Source organism: Macaca fascicularis, chromosome 9 (genome assembly GCF_037993035.2).
Source record: "Macaca fascicularis isolate 582-1 chromosome 9, T2T-MFA8v1.1".
NCBI lineage: Eukaryota > Metazoa > Chordata > Mammalia > Primates > Cercopithecidae > Macaca > Macaca fascicularis.
The window spans coordinates 96,420,793-96,444,861 of record NC_088383.1 but is presented as its reverse complement, the minus strand read 5'-3'; the positions used below and the strand labels follow the sequence as shown (position 1 = coordinate 96,444,861).

At 40.6% G+C, this 24,069-nt stretch overlaps 1 protein-coding gene across 4 annotated transcripts in view; it reads right to left on the bottom strand.

Moving 5' to 3' along the window:
- Window positions 1-233: 233 nt before the first annotated feature.
- MINPP1 (multiple inositol-polyphosphate phosphatase 1) overlaps window positions 234-24,069 on the bottom strand; it is a 70,904-nt gene continuing 47,068 nt past the window's right edge. For 2 of the 4 annotated variants that reach the window (XR_012417920.1, XM_074002156.1), the window contains one exon: window positions 234-2,074. Coding sequence is in view for 3 of the 4 variants with exons in the window: in XM_074002156.1 (XP_073858257.1) it covers window positions 2,071-2,074 (4 nt within the window). In the remaining variant the exon portion in view is untranslated. Of the gene's footprint in view, window positions 2,075-4,587; window positions 4,613-18,148; window positions 19,414-24,069 lie in introns of those variants that run through there. The other 2 variants (XM_074002155.1, XM_074002154.1) reach the window with 2 other exon arrangements.

The following is a 24,069-nucleotide window of genomic DNA, read 5'->3' as shown; positions in this document are numbered from 1 at the left end:
ACAGAAAATGGACTAAGACAGTACCAAACTCAGATCCTGTTGGTACAGGCTTCAAGCAATTGGTTCTTACAAACTTGTTGATTTTGTTTTTGTTAACCAACCTCATGAAAATTCTTTTTAAGAGAATATATTAATCAATCCTGGATAAGCTTCTGGATTTCTAAAATTAACTAATTTTCTTCGCCTTTCCTACCATTCCCCCCTGCCCCCACATATGTACATCCACAGCCACATACTTTGTAGAGTTTATTCTTTTGTTTCAAAACTCCAATTTCTTCCAAGCCAGTGCTTCTCCAGCATAAAAATCACTGATCATACCAATAATTTATCGAGTTACAGTTCACCCAACTTATTAAGTATGTCCTATGTAATATTTGGGACATACTTAGACTTAAAAAGTAAAAAGTTATTTGTTATGCAAAGTCAAACCACAGTGAGATACCATCTCATACCAATCAGAATGGCTATTGTGAAAAAGTCAAAAACAACAGATGCTGAAAAGGCTGCAGTGAAAAGGGAATGCGTTATACACTGTTGGTGGGAGTGTAAATTACTTCAGTCACTGTGAAAAACAGTTTGGACATTTCTCAAAGAAATTAAAACAGAACTACCATTTGATCCAGCAATCCCATTATTGGGTATGTATTCCAAGGAAAAGAAATCATTCTACCAAAAAGACATGTGTACTCATATGTTTATTGCAGTACTATTCACAATAGCAAAGACATGGAACCAACCTAGGTGCCCATCAATGGTGGAGCATAAAGAAACTGTTGTATGTGTATACCATGGAATACTACACTGCCATAAAAAAGGAAAAAAATTATGTCTTTTGCAGCGACATGGATGCAGCCAGAAGTCATTATTTAATTTGTAAACACCCTACCAATTATTTTCTTTATGATCCCAGTTTGCTGTGACCTTTGACATAGTTGTAGCTCGTATTATTGCCCAATTATCTTGAATGGAGCATCTGAGAACGAATCAGTTTCAGAAAACATTCATAAATGTCTGGAAGGCAAGGAGGGAGATGTGAAGAAAATCTGAGCCTCCCTTTTCTAGTTCAACAGAGTTAAAACCAGTTCTTTTGGGAAGCCAAATTTGTGTGAAAAATAAAGTCATTTTATTTGCTAAAGATGTGTTTGGCATATAAGGTTGTTATTCCTTAAAATGTTTCCTTAAATATACTCTAGAGACTTTTTTTAAAAAATCATCTAAAAGTTCATTACAATTCTGACAAATACAGAGCTTCTCTCTGTCTTTTCCTCCTTCACAGACAGACACTAGTGATTTCCAAGGGCACCCAATTAGATTACTGAAAAGAAATATGGTATTCTTGTCCTTTGGCTGACCCACTCATTATTCTGGCTGGAAACTTGTTTTTAGTGCCAGCAAACCATGATTTCACTGAGAACAAATATACTATTCCCTCTGGCTATGAGTTGTCCCACCACGTTCACTTTCTTCAGCTCTCTTGCTGAAACTTTCTAGATTAAAATAATTATTGGGTCAATAGGTTGTTTCCAAAATTATCCATAAATGCTACAAAAGGTTGCTATTTACACTGGTCAGTAAATGTTTTAGAAACAACTGGCAAACTGGGAAACTCAGATATGGATAAATCTATGAAGACAAATAACAATTAAGCCCAAATGGCAACTCTCTAGGCAGAAGTATTAAAATATAAACACTCCACCCAGGAAAATATCGAATTTATTCTTTCATGCTGAAGAAATGACTGATGTGATTTGGTGTGTGACTTGATGACAACGTGAACAAGCTTTAAGTCAAAAGGAAAGCTGATGGTGGCATCCCAGCCCTGCTGTGTGGGTGTGTTCTTCAAGGTTGATGAACTTCCTTCCACCCTCAGGAGCAAATTCCTTGTATGTAGTAGTCAGGTTGAACCGCAGTAAGCAGCTGTTGGCTTTTCCTTAGTATGCATGTGAGGAGGAGAGAGACAAACATGATGGGTAGGAACACTGGCTCCAGAGTCAGACTGCTGAACTTGTCTCCTAGAATTTGGGCAGATTCGGACTTTGGACAAGGTACTACTTGATGAGCCTCATTTCCTCATCTGTAAATAGAAATCATAATAGTATGGACCTTGGGGGTTACTGCGAGAATCTGAGACTGTAAGTGAAAGACGTAGACCAGGGCCAAGCACAGAGTAAGCACATGATCTGTTAGCTTCTCCTGCTGTTCTTTCTTGCCTGTCAGCGCAACTGAAATGAATGGGACAGTAAGCCGGCATGAGGATGGACTATCTTCCAGTTTCTGACCACAGCCTTCCCTCAGACAGATTTTCATGAATAAGTAAGTCATAGTGTAAAGGAGCAGAGATTTACATAGAGAGGGAGGGATGGCAAGGACTCAGGATTTCAAACACCTCTCTCCTTTCCTTCCCTTCCCTGGGACCCCTTCCCTCCTTAGGTTCTTGAGAGAAACAAAAACAACAGCACAAAGGCCAAAGCCAAGAAAATACATGTGATAAGACTTTGACCTGAACTCCCGTGCAGACCATGGTGAGCTGAACAGGACCATGTGGAAGATCCCTTTCACATGGCTGAAGGCAGGGCTAGGACCTAGGAAAAAAGCAGTTCTTCCAGCCCCTTCCTCCCAAAGCCCAAATCCTGGTTCCCTGGATCTGACTACTCTCACAGTAAGAAAAAAGGGACTCTAGAAATAACTGGCACGTTAGCAAAGGGGTGACATGTTCTAGAGAGCAGGCGTGCCTCACCTACAGCCCCACTGGCCTAGGCATTCTCAGGAGGTGAGTGAGAGCCTTGGGACTCCTGGCCTGGATACACCCACCATAGGGAGAGGAAAAGCCAGAAGACAGAGTTGGGAGCAGCCATCTTACCAGGCTCAGAACTTTACCTCCTTCAATTCATTCAACACATATGTTGTCCCTTCATATCCATGGGGGATTGCTTCCAGGACCTCCCATGGCTAACAAAATCCAGATGCTCAAGTCTCTGATATAAGATGCTGCCATATTTGCATATAACCTATGTACATCCTCCCATATCCTCTAAATCATCTCTAGATTACTTATACCTAATAAAATGTAACTGCTATGTAAATATTGTTACACTGTATTGTTTAGGGAATAATGACAAGAAAACAAAGTCTGTACATATTCAGTATAAATGCACTTTTTTTTTTTTTTGAGACAGGGTCTCACCCCATCGCCCAGGATGGAGTGCAGCGACATGATTGCAGCTCACTGCAGTCTCATTCTCCCCAGCTCAAGCAATTCTCCTGCCTCAGCCTTCTGAGTAGCTAGGCTATAAGCATGCACCACCATGTCTGGCTGATTTTTTTAAATTTAATTTTTAGTAGAGACAGGGTCTTGCGATGTTGCCCAGGCTGGACTCAAACTCCTGAGCTCAAGCTATCCTCCTGCCTCAGCATCTCGAAGTGTTGAGATTACAGGTGTGAGCCACCGTGCCCAGTCCCGACTATATTTTATTGAGCCCCTATTATGTGCTAGGCACTGGTTGTAAATGCTGAAACCCCAAGGGTGACCCCAATTGAAGTAAATTCACTACAACCACAAAGAGGATTCAAGTCCTTGACTCCTTGCACCTCAAACCTGCCCCCTACTCAGTCAGAGCTTAACTCCATCTGTCTTCATGTTAATGTCTTTGTCTTTGACCCTGACCCACCCCCAGGCAGGGTATCAAAGAGAGGAGAAGAGGAAGCAAAAGGGAAGTTTAAGCATCCACGGCCAGCAAATAAAAGAGGGCACCAACAGAGGATGTGTTCTCCATGGTTTCAGTTTTGTCACAGCTAGGGTCAGGAGGCTCTGACCCAAGTGAGTATTGCTCTCACAAGGCCACTCTAGATTTTGACTCAAGGGATAAAATCCTCAGCCCCTGCCCCTCAGTTCCAAGTCATTATAAAGCAGGAAATTTCCCCTGACCCCTTCGTGGGTGGAAACTGGAGTGTGGGTGGAAACTGGAGTGTGGGTGCTGGGGATAGCTGGCTATTTAGGTGCCAGTTGGGGCAAACTCCACTCACTCGAATCCACTGCACTGAACCCCTCACAGGAGGGAGCATGCAGGTGAGTAGGTACAGGAGCTGGGTGAGTGCTTTTGGGCAACAGCAGGAGCAAAACTCCACGCAGGCCCTGTGGCAGCATCTAGAGGGAGGGACCCATGACCCCCGAAGTCCCAGAGAGCATGTGTTACATTGCTCTTTTAGTTTTGCTGTTTTTGGACAGCTTACGTGTTAAATAGCTCAGTGGACCCTCTGTCTTTTTGCATGTGGTGGTTGCTCTCCACCAGTGAGGGCAGAGGGTCAGTGTGACGGCCTTTAGCATCCACACCTGTGGCACCCAAGCTCTTGTTTGGCATCCAGGAAAAATCAGGTCACATGCATGAATTCAAGGGTGGTAAATATGGAGGATTTTATTGCTGATGAAAGTGGCTCTCAGTGGAAAGGGAATGGAGCAGGAAGGTGATCTTCCCCCAGAGTCTGGATGGCCAGACTCCTCTCCGAAGCAACGTGGTCAAGCCATCCCTCTGAAGTCAAGCTGCCTCTCTCCAACATCAAACTGTAGACTCTTACATCCAGCTGCTTCTCCTCTTCTCTGCTTTGTCAGTGGAGCCTGGAGTTTTTATGGGCATAGCATGGGGGGTGGGGTGGGCCATAAGTGGTTTTGGAAAAGGTAACATTCACAAGAGAAAACAGGAATGCATGTTCTCACTTTGGGCTACAGTTCCAGGCTTGAGGGTGGGACCCTCACCGGGGACCTGCCCTCTTCTGCCTAGAATTTCCTTGCCTTCTGTCCCTATCAATTACAAACTCTACACTCTGACACTGGGCTGTCATCTGGTCCAAGATAGAAAATTAGCAGCTGATCTCAATTGGGGGAAAAGTGATTGATACAAGACAGAAGAAATTCAGGTAGATAGCCTGCATTTGTTTGCTTTAGGAAATGATTTGCATGATTTACAGCACAAGCAGGAAAATTTTAACATAGGATTAGACAGAAGCAGTAATAATCAACTCAGTGCCTCAAGTCACAGTACAGGGCAAGTGCTAGGGACAAAAGATGTCCCACTGGAAGCTGCTGAGACAAATTCAAAAATCATCTCTTTGATGATCTCAATAGATGCAGAAGTGGCCTTCAATAAAATTCAACACCCCTTCCTACTAAGAACACTCAATATACTAGGTATTGATGGAACATATCTCAAAATAGTAAGAGTTATTTATGACAGACCCACAGCCAGTATCATACTAAATGGGCAAAAGCTGGAAGCATTCCCTTTGAAAACTGGCACAAGACACGGATGCCCTCTCTCACCACTCCTATTCAACACAGTATTGGAAGTTCTGGCCAAAGGAATCAGACAAGATAAATAAATAAAGTGTATTCAAATAGGAAGAGAGGAAGTCAAATTATCTCTGTTTGCAGATGACATGATTATATATTTAGAAAACCCCATCATCTCAGCCCAAAAACTCCTTCAGCTGATAAGCAACTCCAGCAAAGTCTCAGGATACAAAATCAATGTGCAAAAATTGCAAGCATTCCTATACATCAATAATAGAGAGCCAAATCATAAGTGAACTCCCATTCACAATTACTACAAAGAGAAGAAAATACCTAGGAATACAACTTATAAGGGGTGTGAAGGACCTCTTCAAGGAGAAAGAACTACAAACCACTGCTCAACGAAATAAAAGAGGACACAAACAAATGGAAGAACATCCCATGCTCATGGATACAAAGAATCAATATTGTGAAAATGGCCAAACTGCCCAAAGTAATTTATATATTCTATGCTATTCCCATCAAGCTACCATTGACTTTCTTCACAGAATTAGAAAAAACTACTTTAAATTTCATATGGAACCAAAAAAGAGCCCATATAGCCAAGAAAATCCTAAGCAAAAAGAACAAAGCTGGAGGCATCACACTGCCTGACTTCAAACTATACTACAAGGTTACAGTAATCAAAACAGCATGGTACTAGTACCAAAACAGAGATATAGACCAATGGAATAGAACAGAGGCCTCAGAAATAACACCACACATCTACAACCATCTGATCTTTGACAAACCTGACAAAAACAAGCAACGGGGAAAGGATTCCCTATTTAATAAATGGTGTCCAGAAAACTGGGTAGCCATATGCCAAAAACTGAAACTGGATCCCTTCTTTATACTTTATACAAAAACTAATTCAAGATGGATTAAAGAGTTAAATGTAAGACCTAAAACCATAAAAACCCTACAAGAAAACCTAGGCAATACCATTCAGGACCTAGGCATAGGCAAAGACTTCATGAATAAAACACCAAAAGCAATGGCAACAAAAGCCTAAATTGACAAATGGCATCTAATTAAACTAAAGAGTTTCTGCACAGCAAAAGAAACTATCATCAGAGTGAACAGGCAACCTACAGAATGGAAGAAAATTTTTGCAATCTATCCATCTGACAAAGGGCTAATATCCAGAATCCACAAGAAACCTAAATAAATTTACAAGAAAAAAACAAACAACCCCATCAAAAAGTGGGCAAAGGATATGAACAGATACTTTTCAAAAGTGCAGCCAACAAACAAGAAAAAAAGCTCATCATCACTGGCCATTAGAGAAATGCAAATCAAAACCTCAATGAGATACCATCTCAGGCCAGTTAGAATGGTAATCATTCAAAAGTCAGGAAACAACAGATAGTGGAGGGGATGTGAAGAAATAGAAAGGCTTTTACACTGTTGGTGGGAGTGCAAATTAGTTCAACCATTGTGGAAGACAGTGTGGAGATTCCTCAAGGATCTAGAATTAGAAATACCATTTGACCTAGCAATCCCATTACTGGGTATATACCCAAAGAATTATATATCATTCTACTATAAAGAACATGCATACTTACATTTTTTGCAGTACTATTGACAATAGTAAAGACTTGGAATCAACCGAAATGCCCATCAATGATAGACTGGAGAAAGAAAACGCAGCACACATACACCACAGAATACTATGCAGTCATAAAAAAGAATGAGTTCCTGTCCTTTGCAGGGACATGGATGAAGCTGGACACCATCATTCTCAGCAAACTAACACAGAAACAGAAAACCAAACACCGTATATTCTCACTTATAAGTAGGAGTTGAACAATGAGAACATATGGGCACAGGCAGGGGAACATCACATACCTGCCTGTCAGGGGGTGGGGAGCAAGGGGAGGGATAGCATTAGGAGAAATACCTAATATAGATGATGGGTTGATGGGTGCAGCAAACCACCATGGCACATGTATATGTATGTAACAAAGGTACACGTTCTGCATATGTGTATCCCAGAACTTAAAGTATAATAAAACAAAATAATAATCTCTTTGGTTTAATTAGTAAATAGCATACAACAGATTTTCTTTCCCCCAAGTCCTTCTTTGATGATGTGGTAATGTTACAGGTAGTTAGGCATGAGCGGGTCAGGAGAGGACTCTCCCTACCACCCACTGAAATGTTGGGTGATGGTTCAGCAATTATTGCATTGACTCTCTAAATGTGATAAATTGGCCGCCAGTACTAGGAAGAGGCTAGTTCCTGACAGTCCACATCTGTTAACATTAAAGTGTTAATTAAAGGCAGACTCCAGGGAGAAGAAATTTCCTGGGCATGCACATTAAGAGACAAAAATGGCAAAGTATGATCTTCTGGGTACACTCCACCAGAAAAAGGAAGAAGGCCTCAGATGGGCATGTGTACAACTTCCTAAACACATTGTGTGTTCCCACTTCCCTAGGGTAAGGAGAGCTCTGCACATGCGGGCAGGCAGCCCACCCTAAAAGGAGAATCACTGGAAAGAGGCGATCCTATAAAAGTCCTAGGATCATGGTTAAAGGGGGCACTTGACATCTCTCTCTTTAACCTTCACGTGCCCTCTTGGATCTCTTCCAAGTGAACTTTCCTTTTTTTTTTCCTGTTCTAAGACCTTTTAAATAAACTTCCATTCCTGTTCTGAAACTTGCCGAGGTCTCTTTTTCTGCTTTATGCCCCTCAGTCGAATTCTTTCTTCTGAAGAGGCAAGAATTGAAGTTGCTGCAGATGCATACAGATTTCCCGCCAGTAACTCAGGGTAATTCTGATCTCTGCCACTGCTCACGGTAATTGTAATTGTTTTTGTGATCCAAGACCCATCCCCTAATGCTCATCTTTTCCAGTTCTACATCAGGCATGTTGTTTGCATTGATTATTTATTGTCCGTTTTCAGAGATAATCTGTGCTAAAAAGCTTTCTGCCCTTTGTTGTTTGCATAAGAACTAATTTTTCTGTCCAAGGGGTTCTATTTTCAAAACCTTATCCAATCTTGTGTTTGGAATTCCAGAAAGTAGTATAAGAGCTAGCTCTGCCTGCAAGAAACATTAGCGAAATCCCCAACTTTCTAGTTAGAGGAATAAAATAGGCAGATATGGCATGCCATGGATTGGGTTTCTTGATTCTGCGCTGTGTTCGCGATGAGGATAGTTATGACATATGGCAGAACCAGCCCTTGTGTCAGAAAACAGAAAACGTGGGTTCCTGAAGGAGTGGCCTGCCCCTCCACACCTGTGGGCATTTTTCGTCAGGTGGAACAAGAGACTTGAGAAAAGAAAGAGACACAGAGACAAAGTATAGAGAAAGAAAAGTGGGCCCAGGGGACCAGCGCTCAGCATAGGGAGGACCTGCACCGGAACTGTGTCTCTGAGTTCCCTCAGTATTTATTGATCATTATTTTTACCGTCTCAGAGAGGGGGATGTGGCAGGACAATAGGGTAATAGTGGGGAGAGGGTCAGCAGGAAAACATGTGAACAAAGATCTCTGTGTCATAAATAAGTTTAAGGAAAGGTGCTGTGCCTTGATGTGCATGTATACAAACATCACAAACATTTTAGTGCATTAAAGAGCAGCACTGCCGCTAGCACATCTCACCTCCAGTCTCACCTCCAGCCCTACGTCAGCAGCGGTTTTCTCCTGTCTCAGTAAATACAACATACAATGAGGTTTTACACCGAGACATTCCATTGCCCAGGGAGGAGCAGGAGACAGATGCCTTCCTCTATCTCAACTGCAAACAGGCCTTCCTCTTTTACTAATCCTTCTCAGCCCAGACCCTTTACGGATGTCGGGCTATGGGACGGTCAGGTCTTTCCCTTCCCACGAAGCCATATTTCAGACTATCACATAGGGAGAAACCTTGGACAATACCTGGCTTTCCTGGGCAGAGGTCCCTGCGGCCTTCACGCAGTGTTTGTGTCCCTGGGTACTTGAGATTAGAGAATGGTGATGACTTTCAACAAGCATACTGCCTGCAAGCACTTGTTTAACAAAGCACATCCTGCACAGCCCTGAATCCATTAAACCTTGAATAAACACAGCACATGTCTCTGCAAGCACAGGGTTGGGGCTAGGGTTACAAATTAACAGCATCTCAAGGCAGAAGAATCTTTCTTAGTACAGAACAAAATGGAGTCTCTAAGTCTACTTCTTCCTACATAGACACAGTAACAGTCTGATCTCTCTTTCTTTTCCCCACAGGTTCCAAGTCCCCTATACTACAAATTATCTGAGTAAACCTGAATATAGTCATAGGTTGTAGGCTACATAAACCTATGGAATTTACAGTTGGAATGGACCTTAATGAACTTGGTCAAATAGCCTTGTTTTAGATGTATTTAGGCTCAGAGAAATTATATAACTTGGCCCAAATGTGTAAGTAGGTACAAAAGTTTAAGATGCAAATTGGATTTCTAGTCAAGATGACTCAGTAAGTCCACAATTTGACATACCCTCTCTGCTCAAATAGTAGTAATAAAATATTAAAATCAAAATTTAAAGACATAGAGGACATAAAAAATGGGCCGTACACTCCACACACCAGAAACAAAGAGTAACATAAAGCAGCAAGAGGGGCTAGCTTTGCTGGCCATGATGCAGGCAGAGGAGGCTGGACTCATAACTTCTGAAATTTAATGGGGACTAAGAATTTCTCGAATTAAATGGGAAACGAATGACTTACTCCTTGAAACCATAGTCTGGTGACTCAAAGGATGAAAAAGAACTGATTCCTGACCACCCCCAGGAACTTTGGCTTAAGAGAAAGCAGAAGGCATCGGGAGGCAGGGGAAGAAGAAGCAATCGGCCTCAGCAATTAGGAGGACAAAGCCAGTGACTAGGAATGGCCTGATGATACAGGAGACCCTCAAATGTCCTGATAAGACATTTTAGAATAGGCATCTAGGTTGTGGCAACTGTAAAACCACTAGACAGGTAGAGGGTGCGGACAGAAAGATTGAAAAGAGGAGAAAGAAGAAAGTGAGAAAAAGAAGACATAAATGAACACAACTTCTATGCTAAGAAAGCATACCAAAGACATTCCAAATAAAAATAAATCACAAGCTGAGAAAAAAATAAAACAGTGAGATCATGAATTCATTCAGGACGAAATTAAAATTAATTTTATGGATTACCAGGAGGAGGCAGAGCAAGATGGGAGAATAGAAGACTCCACCAATTGCACCCTGCCCCCCACTAAGGAGACCAATTTAACAACTACACACAAAAAAGCACCTTCAGAAGAACCAAATATTAGGTGAGCACTCACAGTACCTGGTTTTCACTTTGTATTGCTGCTGAAAGAGGCATTGAACAGGTAGAAAAAAACATTCTTGAGTCACCAGTGTAACCCCTCCCGCAACCCCCTGCAGTGGCTGCATGGTACTGCAAGTTCTTATGTGTTGGGGGAAGGAAAGCACAGCAATTGTGAGTTACTGAACTCAGTGCTGTCCTGTTAGAGCAGAAAGGAAAACTGGACCAAACTCAACTGACGCCTGCCCACAGAGGGTACATTGAAACCAGCCCTAGTCAGAGAGGAATTGTTGATCTCATTAGGCACATGACCTACTGAGACATCACCTGGGGCTGCTAAGGGAGTGCTAGCATTGCCCCTTCACTAACCCCAGGCTGCACGGCTCACAGCTCCAAAAGAGACCCCTTCGTTCTATTTGAGGCAAGGAGAAAGAAGAGTGGAGAGGACTTTGTCTTGCATCATAGATACCAGCTCAGCCACAAGAGGATAGGGCATGGGTCAGAGATATGAGGCCCCTTTCCTTCGGGCCCCGGGTATGTCTAGAAATGTCAACTGGAGCTAGACACAACCTGGGCCAAAAGAGAACCTGCTGCTTTGAAGGGAAGGACCCAGTCCTGGCATTCATCACTGCTAATTGAAGAGCCCCTGGGCCCTGAATAACCAGCAGTGATACCTAGGTACTATGTTGAGGTCCTTGGGTGAGACCCTGAGACTTGCTGGCTTCAGGAACCAGCTCAGTCACAGAAGGGTAGAGCATCAAGTGGGCTCTTGGGGTCCCTGATTCCAGGAGTTGGCTCTTGGACAGCATTTCTGGACCTGTCCTGGGCCGGAGGAGAGCCCACTGTCCTGAAGGGTCAGTTGCAGGCCAGGCAGTATTCACCACAAACTGACTGAAGAGACTTCAAGCCTTAAGGGAACATTGGGGGTAGTCCAATGAAGGATTTCATCAACATCAGACCTGTCCTGCTAGAAATGCTAAAGGGAGTACTTCAATCAGAAAGAAAAGGATATTAATGAGCAACAAGTAATCACCTGAAGGTATAAAACTCACTGGTAATAGTAAGTACACAGAAAAACACAGAATATTATGACACTGTAACTGTGGTGTGTAAACTACTCTTAAGTAGGAAAACTAAACAATGAAGCAATCAATAATAATAACGACAACTTTTCAAGATATAGGCAGTACAATAAGATATAAATAGAAACAACAGAAAATTAAAAAGCAAGGGGATGAAGTTAAGGCATAGCATAGAGTTTTTATTAGTTTTCTTATAGCTTGTTTGTTTATGCAAACAGAATTAAGTTGTTATCAGTTTAAAATAATGGGTTATAAGATAGTATCTGCAAGCCTCATGGTAACCTCAAACCAAAAAATATGCAATGGATACACAAAAAGTAAGAAACTAAATCATATCACCAGAGAAAATCACTTTCACTAAAAGGAAGACAGAAAGGAAAGGAGGAAGGAAGAAAAGACCTTAAAACAACCAGAAAACAAATAACAAAATGGCAAGAGTAAGTCTTTACTTATCAATAATAACACTGAATGTAAATAGACTAAACTCTCCAGTTAAAAGACATAAGAGTGACTGAATGGATAAAAATACAAGATCCACTGATCTGTCGTCTGCAGGAAACACCCTTAACCTATAAAGACACACACAGTCTGAAAATAAAGGGATAGAAAAAGATATTACATGCCAACGGAAACCAAAGAAGAGCAGGAGTAGCCATACTTACACAAGACAAAATAGATTTCAAGACAAAAACTATAAGAAGAGACAAAGAGATCAGTATATCGTGATATAGGATCAATCCAGGAAGAAGAATTTTTTGAAGAATATTTGCATCTATATTCATCAGGAATTTTAATCTATAGTTTTCTTTTTTGTTGTTGCATCCTTTTCTGGTTTGGGTGTCAGGATAATGCTGGCCTCATGGAATGAGTTAGGGAGAACTCCCTCCTCTTCAAGCCTCAGTAACAGTTTTAGTATAATTGATATTAGTCCTTCTTTGAAAGTTTGGTAGAATTCATCAGTGAACCCAGCTAGTCTTGGAGTTTTCTTTGTTGGGGAACTTCTTATTACTGCTTTAATTTCATTGTTTGTTATTGATCTGTTCAGGTTTTTTATTTCTTCCTAATTCAATTGTGGGACATTATATAAATACAGGAATATATCCACTTCAGTTTGTTGGTGTATAGTTGTTCATAATAGTCTCTAATGATCTATTAGACCTCTATTTCTTGCTAGTCTTGAGAAGTTTTTCGCTATTATTTTGTTAAATAGGTTTTCTAACATTTTTGTTTTCTCTTTTCCTTCTGGAACTCCAAAAGTTTAAATATTTGGTTGCTTTATAGTGTCCCATATGTCATACAGGCTTTTCTCTCTCTCTCTCTCTCTCTTTTTTTTTTTTTTTTTTGGCTTTATTTTTGTCTGACTGGGTTATTTCAAAAGACTTGTATCTTCAAATTCTGAGGTTCTTTCTTCTGCTTAACCTAGGCTATTATTGAAGCTTTTGAATGCATTTTGTATTTCATTCACTGAATTCCTCAGTTCCAGATTTTATTAGGTTCTTTTTTATGGCATGTCTCTTTGTTGAATTTTTCATTCATATCCTGAAATTTTTCTGATTTCTTTGTTTTTCAGTATTCTCTTGTATCTCACTGAGTTTCTTTAAAATCAATATTTTGAATTCTTTTTCCAGGATTGTGTAAATTTGTTTTTGATTGGGATCTGTTCCTGGAGAACTATTGTTTCTTTGAAGATGTCATATTTTCTCGCATTTTCAATGTTTCCTGTGTTCTTACATTGGTAACTGTACATGTTGTATAACAGTCATTTCTTTCAATTTTATGAGTTTGCTTTGGTATGGGAGGACTTTTTCCTGAAGATGTGTCTATGGTTTTGGTTGGGTAGTGCACATTGACTTTAATTCTAGGTGCATGGAGTAGAATAGTCTCTGTATGATTTCTTTGGCTACAAGCAGCATCAGTGGTATCTATGATTTCCTTGATGGCTTAGGGTACAGTTATTAGTGGAGACTGTGGTGAAGTTTTGCTGGGGACTGAGAACCCTCATGGTCCAGTCTTCAGACCCCAGTGGGCTGAGCCTGCTTGTCCTTGGGTCCCAAGGTGGCATATGCTGGCACCAGTGTCAGCAAGTCCAGGCAGGCCAGTTCTTGAGCCTCCAGGTGGCTTGTCTGAATGCCAGTAGTGGCAGCAATGGTAGCTGTGAGGGTGAGAATGTTCTCAGGCCTCTGGGCAGTTGGCATGTTCTAGGCAATGGCAGTAGCAGTACTGAGATGACTATCTGGGTCCCAAGAGGTATGTGCCACTATTGGTGGTGGCTGTGATAGCCTGGGTGGGCTAGTCTCCAGCCCCCCAGGTAGCATGTGCAGGTAGATGCCAGCTGTGGTGGTAGCAGCAGGTTGGGTAGGCTCAATCTCAGGACCCCTAGAGGAGTGCTCAGGTGCCAATGGTGGTGGGCTGGGCTTGGCAATCCCTAAGCCCCTAGATTACATGCTCTGACATGAGGTGGGGGCCAAGCCAGTTTGAGCAGACTTGTTCTCAGGCCACCTGATGGTGTGTGCAAGTGCCTGCCAGGGTGGACAGTGGTGGGGCAATCTCAAGGTCCCTGGTAGAATGCTTGGGTGAGGTGGCAGCAGTCATGCTGTGGCCCTGTCACTGGGGAGGGGAGGGCACAATCACCCTGCTTGTGCTTCAGCCCTGAGGACAGCAGTCCATGCTTCATTTGTGCCCTAGCCCTGGAGCTGCTGAGCCCCAGGGCAATGTGTAGCCTGTTGGGGGCTGGGCTCTCAAAATGGTGCCTTGCTGTAGCTGCTTATGGTTTGGTGGAGGGGGTACGTGGGACCCAATGCAACCTCCATCCTTGCAGCTGTGCCATTGCATGGTCTCCAGGTAGCTCCCTCTGTTAGTTACAGGGCCTGGGAGGGCTCAAGAGCCCTCCTGTGGCTAAGATAGCAGAATACCATGGTGGGAATGTGCTCTACTGGGGGTTTCTCACTTACCCTTTCTCCACATTGGAGAGTGTCTCCTGGTTCCCAGCTGATCCCAGCCAAGCAGCTTGCCTTACTTTCCTCTCCTTCCTTGCCTTAAGTGTTTCCTGTCACTTTTCTGTTGACTTCCAGTGTTCTCTCAGATGATCTATTTAAAGTGTGATTTATTTACTCACTATTTTGGTTTCTCATAGTGGAGAAGGCAAGTACAAAATGCATCTAGTCAGCCATCCTTCCTTATACAACACACTTTTAAAATGGGCAAAATATTTGAACAGGCACTTTACCGAAGAAGATATATGAATGATGAATAAGTACATATAAGTACATTAAAATATATTCAATATGCAATTCTCTAAAAGATGTAGGAAAATTCTCATATGATGGTAATCACATGATTTTAAAAATCTTTCCAATCCATCACCTCCATCCCACATAAAAACAGCAACAAAAGTGGCAAATGGGTACAGCAATATATGCCTGTAATCACAGCTCCTGGGGAGGCTGAGGCAGGAAGATCACTTGAACCCAGGAGTTTGAGATGAGTCGGAGCGACACAGAGGGACTCCATCTCAAAAAATAATAATAATAAAAAAAATAAAATAAAAAAGAGAAAATAGAAAAAAAAGGCTGGTATGAAGGGAGCTGTTTGAATTGATCGTTCAGTCACAGATCAAACTCCTTGTTTCTACTTCTTCCCTTTTCTCACTACTACACTTGACTAGTCTTAAATAAAATGAAAAAAACAAAAACCCACAGACAACATCTACAACAAAACCATGTGATAAATTATCCCCAATGTTAGTAACAAGTGCTTGGTGCCGCAGTGAGAAACCAGCACTTAGACAGAAAATTTTTTAACAAGGCAAATTTACTTTTGCAGAAGGGTGCTGCCTGCATCTGTCTGATTGCAAGAGCACACTGAACAAAGGAGAGAAGGGTTTTTATTCCTAACGCAGCTTGTCTCTACTACTGTGTCCTGTCTCCGTTGGCTGAAGTTGGACTGCACAATCTAAACTGAACACGATTGGCTAACTGGAAAGACAGCTTTGGGGGGAAGAGCCGTCACAGTGGGAGGGGTAAATTAGAGTAGTAGATGTGGGCTCTGTAGATTAAGGACTGGCAGGAGAGTTGTTTACTGGAACTAGGAGCAGGGAGGCACAAAGGATAAGGAAGTTGGACCTTGAAAGCAGAGAACAAAGAAACTAAACAAACTAAACTTTTGAAGAGGAAGTTCTCTTGGATCTGACACCCAAGAATTTCCAAATCTGAGAGTGTGTGATAAGCCACTGATGGCTATAAGACTCCCACCGCATAAACATCATCTTTGTAGGAAGCAGCAGAAGGAAGCTTTGGGTAGCTAATAGGCCTAAGAACTGAGGAACTCCCAAGTCACCCAAAGGTACTCACTGAAAATGCAGAGGACCACAGACAACAGCAGACAAACTGCTGTTGTACAAAAAGTTTACCTTAAGTGATGAAGGGATTTGAGCAGGTGGGCCCTATGAGTTCTCAAACTTCACCAGCTGAAGTTCCCTTCCAGGATACATCGCTGCTTTGAGGAGACTCCCTTGGGAATAAAAATCCATATTAAACAGGACAGGGACAAAAAGGGTAAAGGAAAGGGAAGATCCAGATACAAATGGGGTGGGAACTGAATCAGATCATAGAAAGGACAAGAAACAGCCCTCCTGACCAACTCCCTACTGCCACACCCCCCAAACCAAGGTTCAGAAAAATCAATTAGAAGTAGATATATAGGCAAAGCTCACATATCGGCTCCCAAGTCCCCAGGTGATGCCACATTTGTGGCAAGGTCATCACTGGGAGATCAAATTTTATAGTCAGTCCTCAGATTGGGAAATATTTTCTAGCAATGTCTGTACGTAATAATATTTTACTGATATAAAACACCTGGTGGTCATGTGGTGTTTGCTGTCACACAAATTGTTGTGATGACAGTCAAAGTGGTATACTCAGTTTATAAGATGCAGTAGGACAGAGATCATTGTCATGGGCAATGTATGCAACTTGCCTCTGACAAGTCTGCAGCAAATTCTTGACTTCTTCATCCCCCATAAAATTCTGCATCATAGATATCTGGTAAACACCTGTCAGCTGCCACTGCTGTGTTTGCAATGAGCCTGGTTTTGTGGACTCTACAGTTGAGTTACAGGAGTGAGGCTATGAGGGCTGGCATACGTAGATTACAACTACTTCACTAAATAGAGATGGGGTGGAGGGTAGATAGGGCATAAAATTGTAATTCAAGAACAGAAACCATCCTTCTTTTGGGAATCCTCCTAAGATGGAGGACTTCCTAAGGGACATTGTTTCTAAAACAGGACTAACAATTAACACATACACTCTATGTATGTACATAAAATATTTGAGGGCACAGAATATTTTATCTTCAGTGCCTAATCCCATGCCTGTTAGGTAGTTATTGCTTAAAAGGGTTACAAAAGCAATGAAAGAGAAAATAAACAATGTAACTATAGTTCCCATTATTCTGAAATCCAAACAACTTTGAATTTCCAACAAGGTCTGAGATGTGCTTTGCTTTAAAATTCTACAAATACATTTCTAAGGGACAGCAGAAGAATCAATTAACTCGTCCCACCCTCCTGGTTAACTCAGAAAGCGTTCTAGACCAGGTGCATAATATAGTCAGCAGAGCCTGGAGAAATAGAAACAATTGATTTGTCTTAGAAAAGGTCACAGAAGAGGCTGACACTTTCTTTTCCTTTCCATTTCCTGCTAAGCATGCAACTTCTCAGCCTCAGCAATTATGGAGGCCAATAATTATAGAGGCCAATGGCTACAGAAAAGGCCAAAGGGTAGCATCATATTCAAAACGATTTTATTGCAGTGGTGTGCATAATCAAGAATTAGTTGCAATCATTCTGTTACTGAAACAATCTGCAAATCAAAACACCCCAAATAAACTAGGTCCAAATTCCACTTCAACCACTGATATTGCTGTAACAAATTTGAATAGTGCTTATCATGCGGAAAAAAAAAAAAGGTACCTTCTTCTTTTCTTCTTTCATATATCCTATCCTTGTATAAACAGGTCAAAGATGGAAGATCAGTCAAACTCAACATTGTCATAATATGTACCTGCTGACACCAGTTCTCTGCACTTTGGGCTCTTCCCTTATGACGTTTAAATATATGCCCAGGCTAGGCGTGGTGTGTCTCATGCCTGTAATACCACGCTTTGGGAGACTGAGGGAGCAGGTGGATCACTGGAGGTCAGGAGTTCAAGACCAGCCTGGCCAACATGGTGAAATCCCATCTCTACCTAAAAATACAAAAATTCGCCAGGTATAGTGGCACATGCCTGTAATCCCAGCTACACGGGAGGCTGAGGCAGGAGAATCGCTTAAACCCGGGAGGTGGAGGTTGCAGTGAGCTGAGATTGCCCCACTGCACTCCAGCCTGACAGACAGAGCTAGCCTCCATCTAAAAAAAAAAAAAAAAAAAAAAGGGCCAGAGGCAGCAGCTACCAAGGGTCTTCTGGCGTTTTCTGGCATTTCTTGGATTCATCAATTATTCTGTTTACTACAGGATCTTCAACACAAAGTTGAAATGCCTCAATTTCCTCATCTGCAAAATGGGTTTTATACTAGCAACTTCACAGTGCTATAAAGAGGATTATGTAGAATAACAAAGTACCATTTATAGTGCTTGGTAAGTGTAGATATTTCTTTTACCTAATGGCAACTATTATTAATACATGATTTATTTTACAGATTAATTAACATCAGGTACGCTGCTGAGTACTGAGAATTACAAAGTACTTTGATGCATTATGCTCTGTAACATGAGATGATTTTCTCTTAAGACTGGACTTTACTCACCTGTGTTTGCACAAATACCAACAAATACATGTACCTAGGTCTATAATGGGGCTTACAAAATAGTTTGTAATTCAAACCAAAAAGTACCTGAGACAGAAGTCAATCGATTTAGGCTTATTTTGCCAAGGTTAAGGACCCCGCCCATAATACAGCCTCAAGAGGTCTTGAGAACATGCGGCCAACGTGTTTGGGTTATAGCTCTTGGTTTTATACATTTTAGGAAGACAGAAGTTACAAGCAAAGGCATAAATTGATACATGTAAGGTATACATTGGTTCAGCCCAGAAAGGCAGGACATCTTGATGTGGGAGGGCTTCCAGGTCATAGGTAGATTCCAAGACTTCCCTTGGTTGAAAGAGTTGAGCTTTGCCTGAAGAGCTGAAGTCAGCATAAAGAAATGTTAAAGCTGGGGAAGGTTGTGGAAGCCAAGATTCTTATGTAGATGAAGCCTCCATGTAGTAGGCTTCAGACAGAATAGATGGTAAATATCTCGTGTCGAAACTTAAAAGGTATCAGACTCTGGAAAAGACCTAGGAAGGGAAGGAGGTTCTCTACAGAATGCAGATTTCATCCACAAAAGACAGCTTTGCAGGGCCATTTCAAAATACGTCAAAGAAATTTGTTTTGGGGTAAAATACTTTGATTTACTTCAGAGCCTGCTGTTATGTGATCCTGTACCAGAGTCACGTTGGAATTTGGTATCTTATTGCTAAAGTCTGTTTTGTCATTGTTACCATCTCTATTTTCACATTAATGCTGGTGAGTTGTTCCTGAACTTCAAAGGGAGGATGTAACAAGGTATGTCCAACCCCTTCTTTCTGTGATGGCTTGAACTAGTTGTTCAGGTTTCTTGGAATTCCTTAGCCAAGAAGGGGTCCATTCAGTCAGTTGGGGGGCTTAGAATTTTATTTTTCGTTTACATCATCAGTTTTTAGACCTGTTAAAGAAAACAGTCCTTTGAAACATCATGTAGGCCACAGGGCTGCAGGAAAGTCTTCTAGCCATGCTTCCAGCTATTTTTCAAGAGCTAGGCTGATAGCAACTAGACTTGAAAAGCGAGTATTACTGACTTTCCTACCTCCAGCAGGTGACTGAGGCAAAAATTAGCAGTCTATTTGAAAAGTTCCACAGTGTTGGCTGGTCTACCCTTATTTTCCTAACTAGAAAAACCTGAAGTCTTGCAACCAGAGTAATAGGGATGTATTAATAGAATCCTAGCTGCTTCTGGAACCTATGTCTAAATCTGGGAGTTTTGTGTATTACCTCTCAGCAAGGAAAATGCAGAGAAGGCTGTGGTTTCTATTTTATTTTTTTTATGTCCTGCCCCAAGGATCTCAATTTCTCTGAGAAGAGTCTTTTCAGTCTCATAGCACTGAAGTAGGAAGAAAAGCTGAGACAGTTGTTTTTTCCCACTATAAATGGCACTTGCATGGTATGACTATCTAAAAGAGACTAATTAGAAAACCAGGCCCTTAACCTAATTTTCATAATGCAAATACTGACAGAAAGCTTCAGGGAGCAAAGCTGCACAGACAGAAGAGAAAAAAACACTATCCTGTCTCCCCAAAACTAGGCTTCTCATCTCATGAAGGCAAAAGACAGAAAAATATCTAAGAGAAAGAATCCGACAGGCATGGTGGCTCACACTTGCAATCCCAGCACTTTGGGAGGTTGTGGTGAGAGGACTGCTTGAGTCTAGGAGTTCAAGACCAGCCTGGGCAACATATTGAGACCCTGTCTCTACAAAAGATAAAAATAAAAATAAAAAAAAAAACATTAGCAGGGCATGGTGTGACACATCTGTAGTCCCAGCTACTTGGGAGGCTGATGTGGGAGGATCACTTGAGACCAGGAAGTCAAGATTGCAGTAAGCCATGATTGTGCCATTACACTCCAGCCTGGGTGACAAAGTGAGACTGTATCTCGAAAAACAGTAATTAAAAAAAAAAAAACATAAAAAATAGGAAAAAGAGGGCCGGGCGCGGTGGCTCAGGCCTGTAATCCCAGCACTTTGGGAGGCCGAGGCAGGCGGATCATGAGGTCAGGAGATCGAGACCATCCTGGCCAACATGGTGAAACCCCGTCTCTACTAAAAAAAAAAAAAAAAAAAAAAAAAAAAAATACAAAAAAATTAGCCGGGCGTGGTGGCGGGTGCCTGTAGTCCCAGCTTCTAGGGAGGGTGAGGCAGGAGAATGGCATGAACTCGGGAGGCGGTGGAGCTTGCAGTGAGCGGAGATTGCACCACTGCACTCCAGCCTGGGCGACAGAGACTCCGTCTCAAAAAAAGAAAATATATATATATATATAGGAAAAAGAAAAAGAAACTAATGGTCTCTCGAAGAGCAACTATGGCTGGAGCAAAATTAGCGTTTCCAGTTAAGAACCTTTTTTATCAATTAAACAGATTTTCTTATCTGTATGTATCCAAGGATATATTTCACCAGCATATACTTAAGTAATTTATATCAAAATTGTATTTTTTTCCATAATACTTGTTGAAAAAGTTTCCCAAAGCACCCAAATTGTTAATGCAGAGAAAAATCTACAGACTTTCATTCCAACTTAATTTCCCACATTAGCCATCTTAGAAATAATGTAAAATAAATCAACTTTACCAGTAGTATTACCCAATTCTGAAGGCTGTCATTTTAATGAACAAATATTTATTCTCCCAGTACAACAAACAAAAGTGTGAACATGGATTGCTTGGGTCTAAATGGTATTTAAAATCTGGGAATGGGCCGGATGCAGTGACTCATGCTTGTAATCCCAGCACTTTGGGAGACCGATGTGGGAGGACTACTTGAGCCCAGGAGTTCAAAATCAGCCTGGGTAACACAGTGAGATCCCATCTTTACAATAAACTTAAAAATTAGCCGGGCATGGTAGAGTGTGTCTGTAGTCCCAGACACTTGGGAGGTTGAGGTGGGAGGAACACTTGAGCTGAGTTTGAGGCTGCAGTGAGCTATGATAGCACTACTGCACTCCAGGCTAGGCCACAGAGTGAGAATCTGTCTCTAAAAATAAGAATAAAATAAAATCTGAGAATGTAGCACACGGAAGATGTTGAATTGAGGCTAGTTTAAAGAATAATAAAATTAAGAATCCTTCTATCGTAAAATAATTTCAGTAATGACAAAATACAGTTTTTAAAATTAACCTCTTCCCAAGGTGTCCAGTATGGGACTCAAACTATAAATCTTTAACTGGAAGAATATGACATCTCTTTTCCTGATGTGGAGTTCTGTCAAAAATACTATTATTCTCACACATACACAGAACAAAGCATAGCTAAATACACTGAAAAGAGGCTGCCACGTGAATGGAAAGAAACAAATGAATATGGAAAAAGAACAGTTAACAGAGAGTTGGGTGATCTTTGATCTAAGTTCAGGGTAATAGTTAGATATAAGCAAACTGTACATGCAAGTAATGCAAATATTTTCAGCTTACATTTGGCAAAAGACAGTCCAAATTCCCACTATCATCAATGAACCACATGAAATACCATCTCAGAAAACTGTGTTCCAAAACTGTACAGTTTATATTCTGGTCAGGCTGTATGTAACCCTCACATCTCTAAGAGCATGCATTGGTAGTTCTGCAGTTTACAAAAGGAAAGTATTCCAATAAAGGTATCATAACAGTGGAATATGCCTGGAAAAAATGAACTACTTTTTCCCTTACACATTGAGTTTTGATTTCAGTGTTAAAATTAAGATCAAGATCATCCACAAAAGCAGTATCAAGTAAGTGTGTGTTGGATAGCAGGAACTTCAAAATGACGACATGACCACAGAAAACAGTAAGTACAGTACAATGCACATGTAGCTGTAGATGAGACAGAAAAAAGAGCTAATGTCCATAGAAATTAATCAACCAAAATGTCAAACCAATAAAGATTAAACTTTGGCATAACTGAGTAATTTGGTCACCTATTACGAATGAACTCTTGTTAGCCAAAGATTATTTTTTTCAATGTTCAACTCTTCACATATCCTATCCTAGATAATACCTTTAGTTTTTATCTAGAGATTCTCATTTTAGACATTTAAATAACACCAGAATAGTATCACAACTTCTGTAACACTAGCAAAAATGGACCACGCTTAACCTCCATCCAGTATTTTCATATGAAATATTTAAAATATATCTTTATAGATTCAAAGATGACTATATAGTCATGTCCTATTGAACAATGAAATTTAATTCCTATGAAACTTTCATAGTCTTTGATACTTTGAAAAGTATTCAAAGGATACAAAATATTAAGTTAATGTGTCAGACAATAAATGCTTTCAGATCTTTTAAGATAAACTTCTTGACTAATAATTAAAAAAAAAAAAACCCTAAGTTCATTCATCTTTATATGCCCAGACTAAAAGTATAGTGTTTGTATATAAAAGTACTCAACCAGCATTGATAAATTGAAGGTATTAATTTGCAACAAATGATCAGGATTTTTATAAGTCTTGAAAAACAAATAGAGCAGTTAAAACAAATTACTAATTCAAGAATGATACAGAGAATGTAAGTCTTTTTATAGAAAAATGTAAAACTCCCACAATACTGCAAGCTTCCAGAATCAAGCATGCAGTGCAATGATGAAAACTGAATTTTACGTTGATGATTACCTCTAGACAGGGTATAGGGCTAATAGAATCATGGAGGTATACAAAAGTCCTCAAAACAGCGCTTATTTAAATCTAAAACAAATGTTATAATGTTAATTTTGATAAAATAGGATGGATATGGTACTCATCATTTTGTTTTCTTGTTTGCATATTTACATTTTTTTTAAAGAAATGAGAACACCAGAACTTTGCAGAATCAGCAGTGTGTATTAATGCACCAGCAGCATATACCAGCTAATCATCTATTTTATAAAACATCATTCCTTTGAAGATCTCTAATCAAAAAATCAGGGATCTCTGCATCTCATAATTTCAATACACAGTTGTGACACTTAGATTTACAATTGAGTACAATTTTTCCTCCACTTATATTTAATTCCATGACTCACCACCCTATAGCCTGAAAGGAACCCAAATGGAATGTGTTAGTTTAATCCAAAAATTTTCAAAGTACATTCTCATTTACAATTGTCATAGATTGTAAATTGTCATAGATTATAAATTAGAAACTTTGAAAAATTTTGGATGAAACACATGCTATTGGGTTCCTTTAGGCTATAGGGTGGTGAGTCACAGAATATAGTACATGGAGTATTGAATTGAGGCTACTTTAAAGAATGAAATTAAGAATCCTTTCATCTTAAAATACATTATTTCAGTAATGACAAAATAGTTCAAGTTTTTAAAGTTAACCTCCTCCCAAGTTTTCCAGTACGGAACTCAAACTATAAATCTTTAATCGGAAGAATATGATATCTCTTTTCCTGATGTGGAGTTACAATCTATGATGACTGTAAATGAGAATGTACTCAGGTCAAGCAAGATAGAAAAAAATGCAACCTACTATAATGCCTCCTTTATTCATAATAAACAATAGAACATTAAAAGCCAGAGACATTCCATAGGATAACCCCATGTTTCCCAAGGTCACTTCAACCCAGGATCCTTTCTTTCTAACC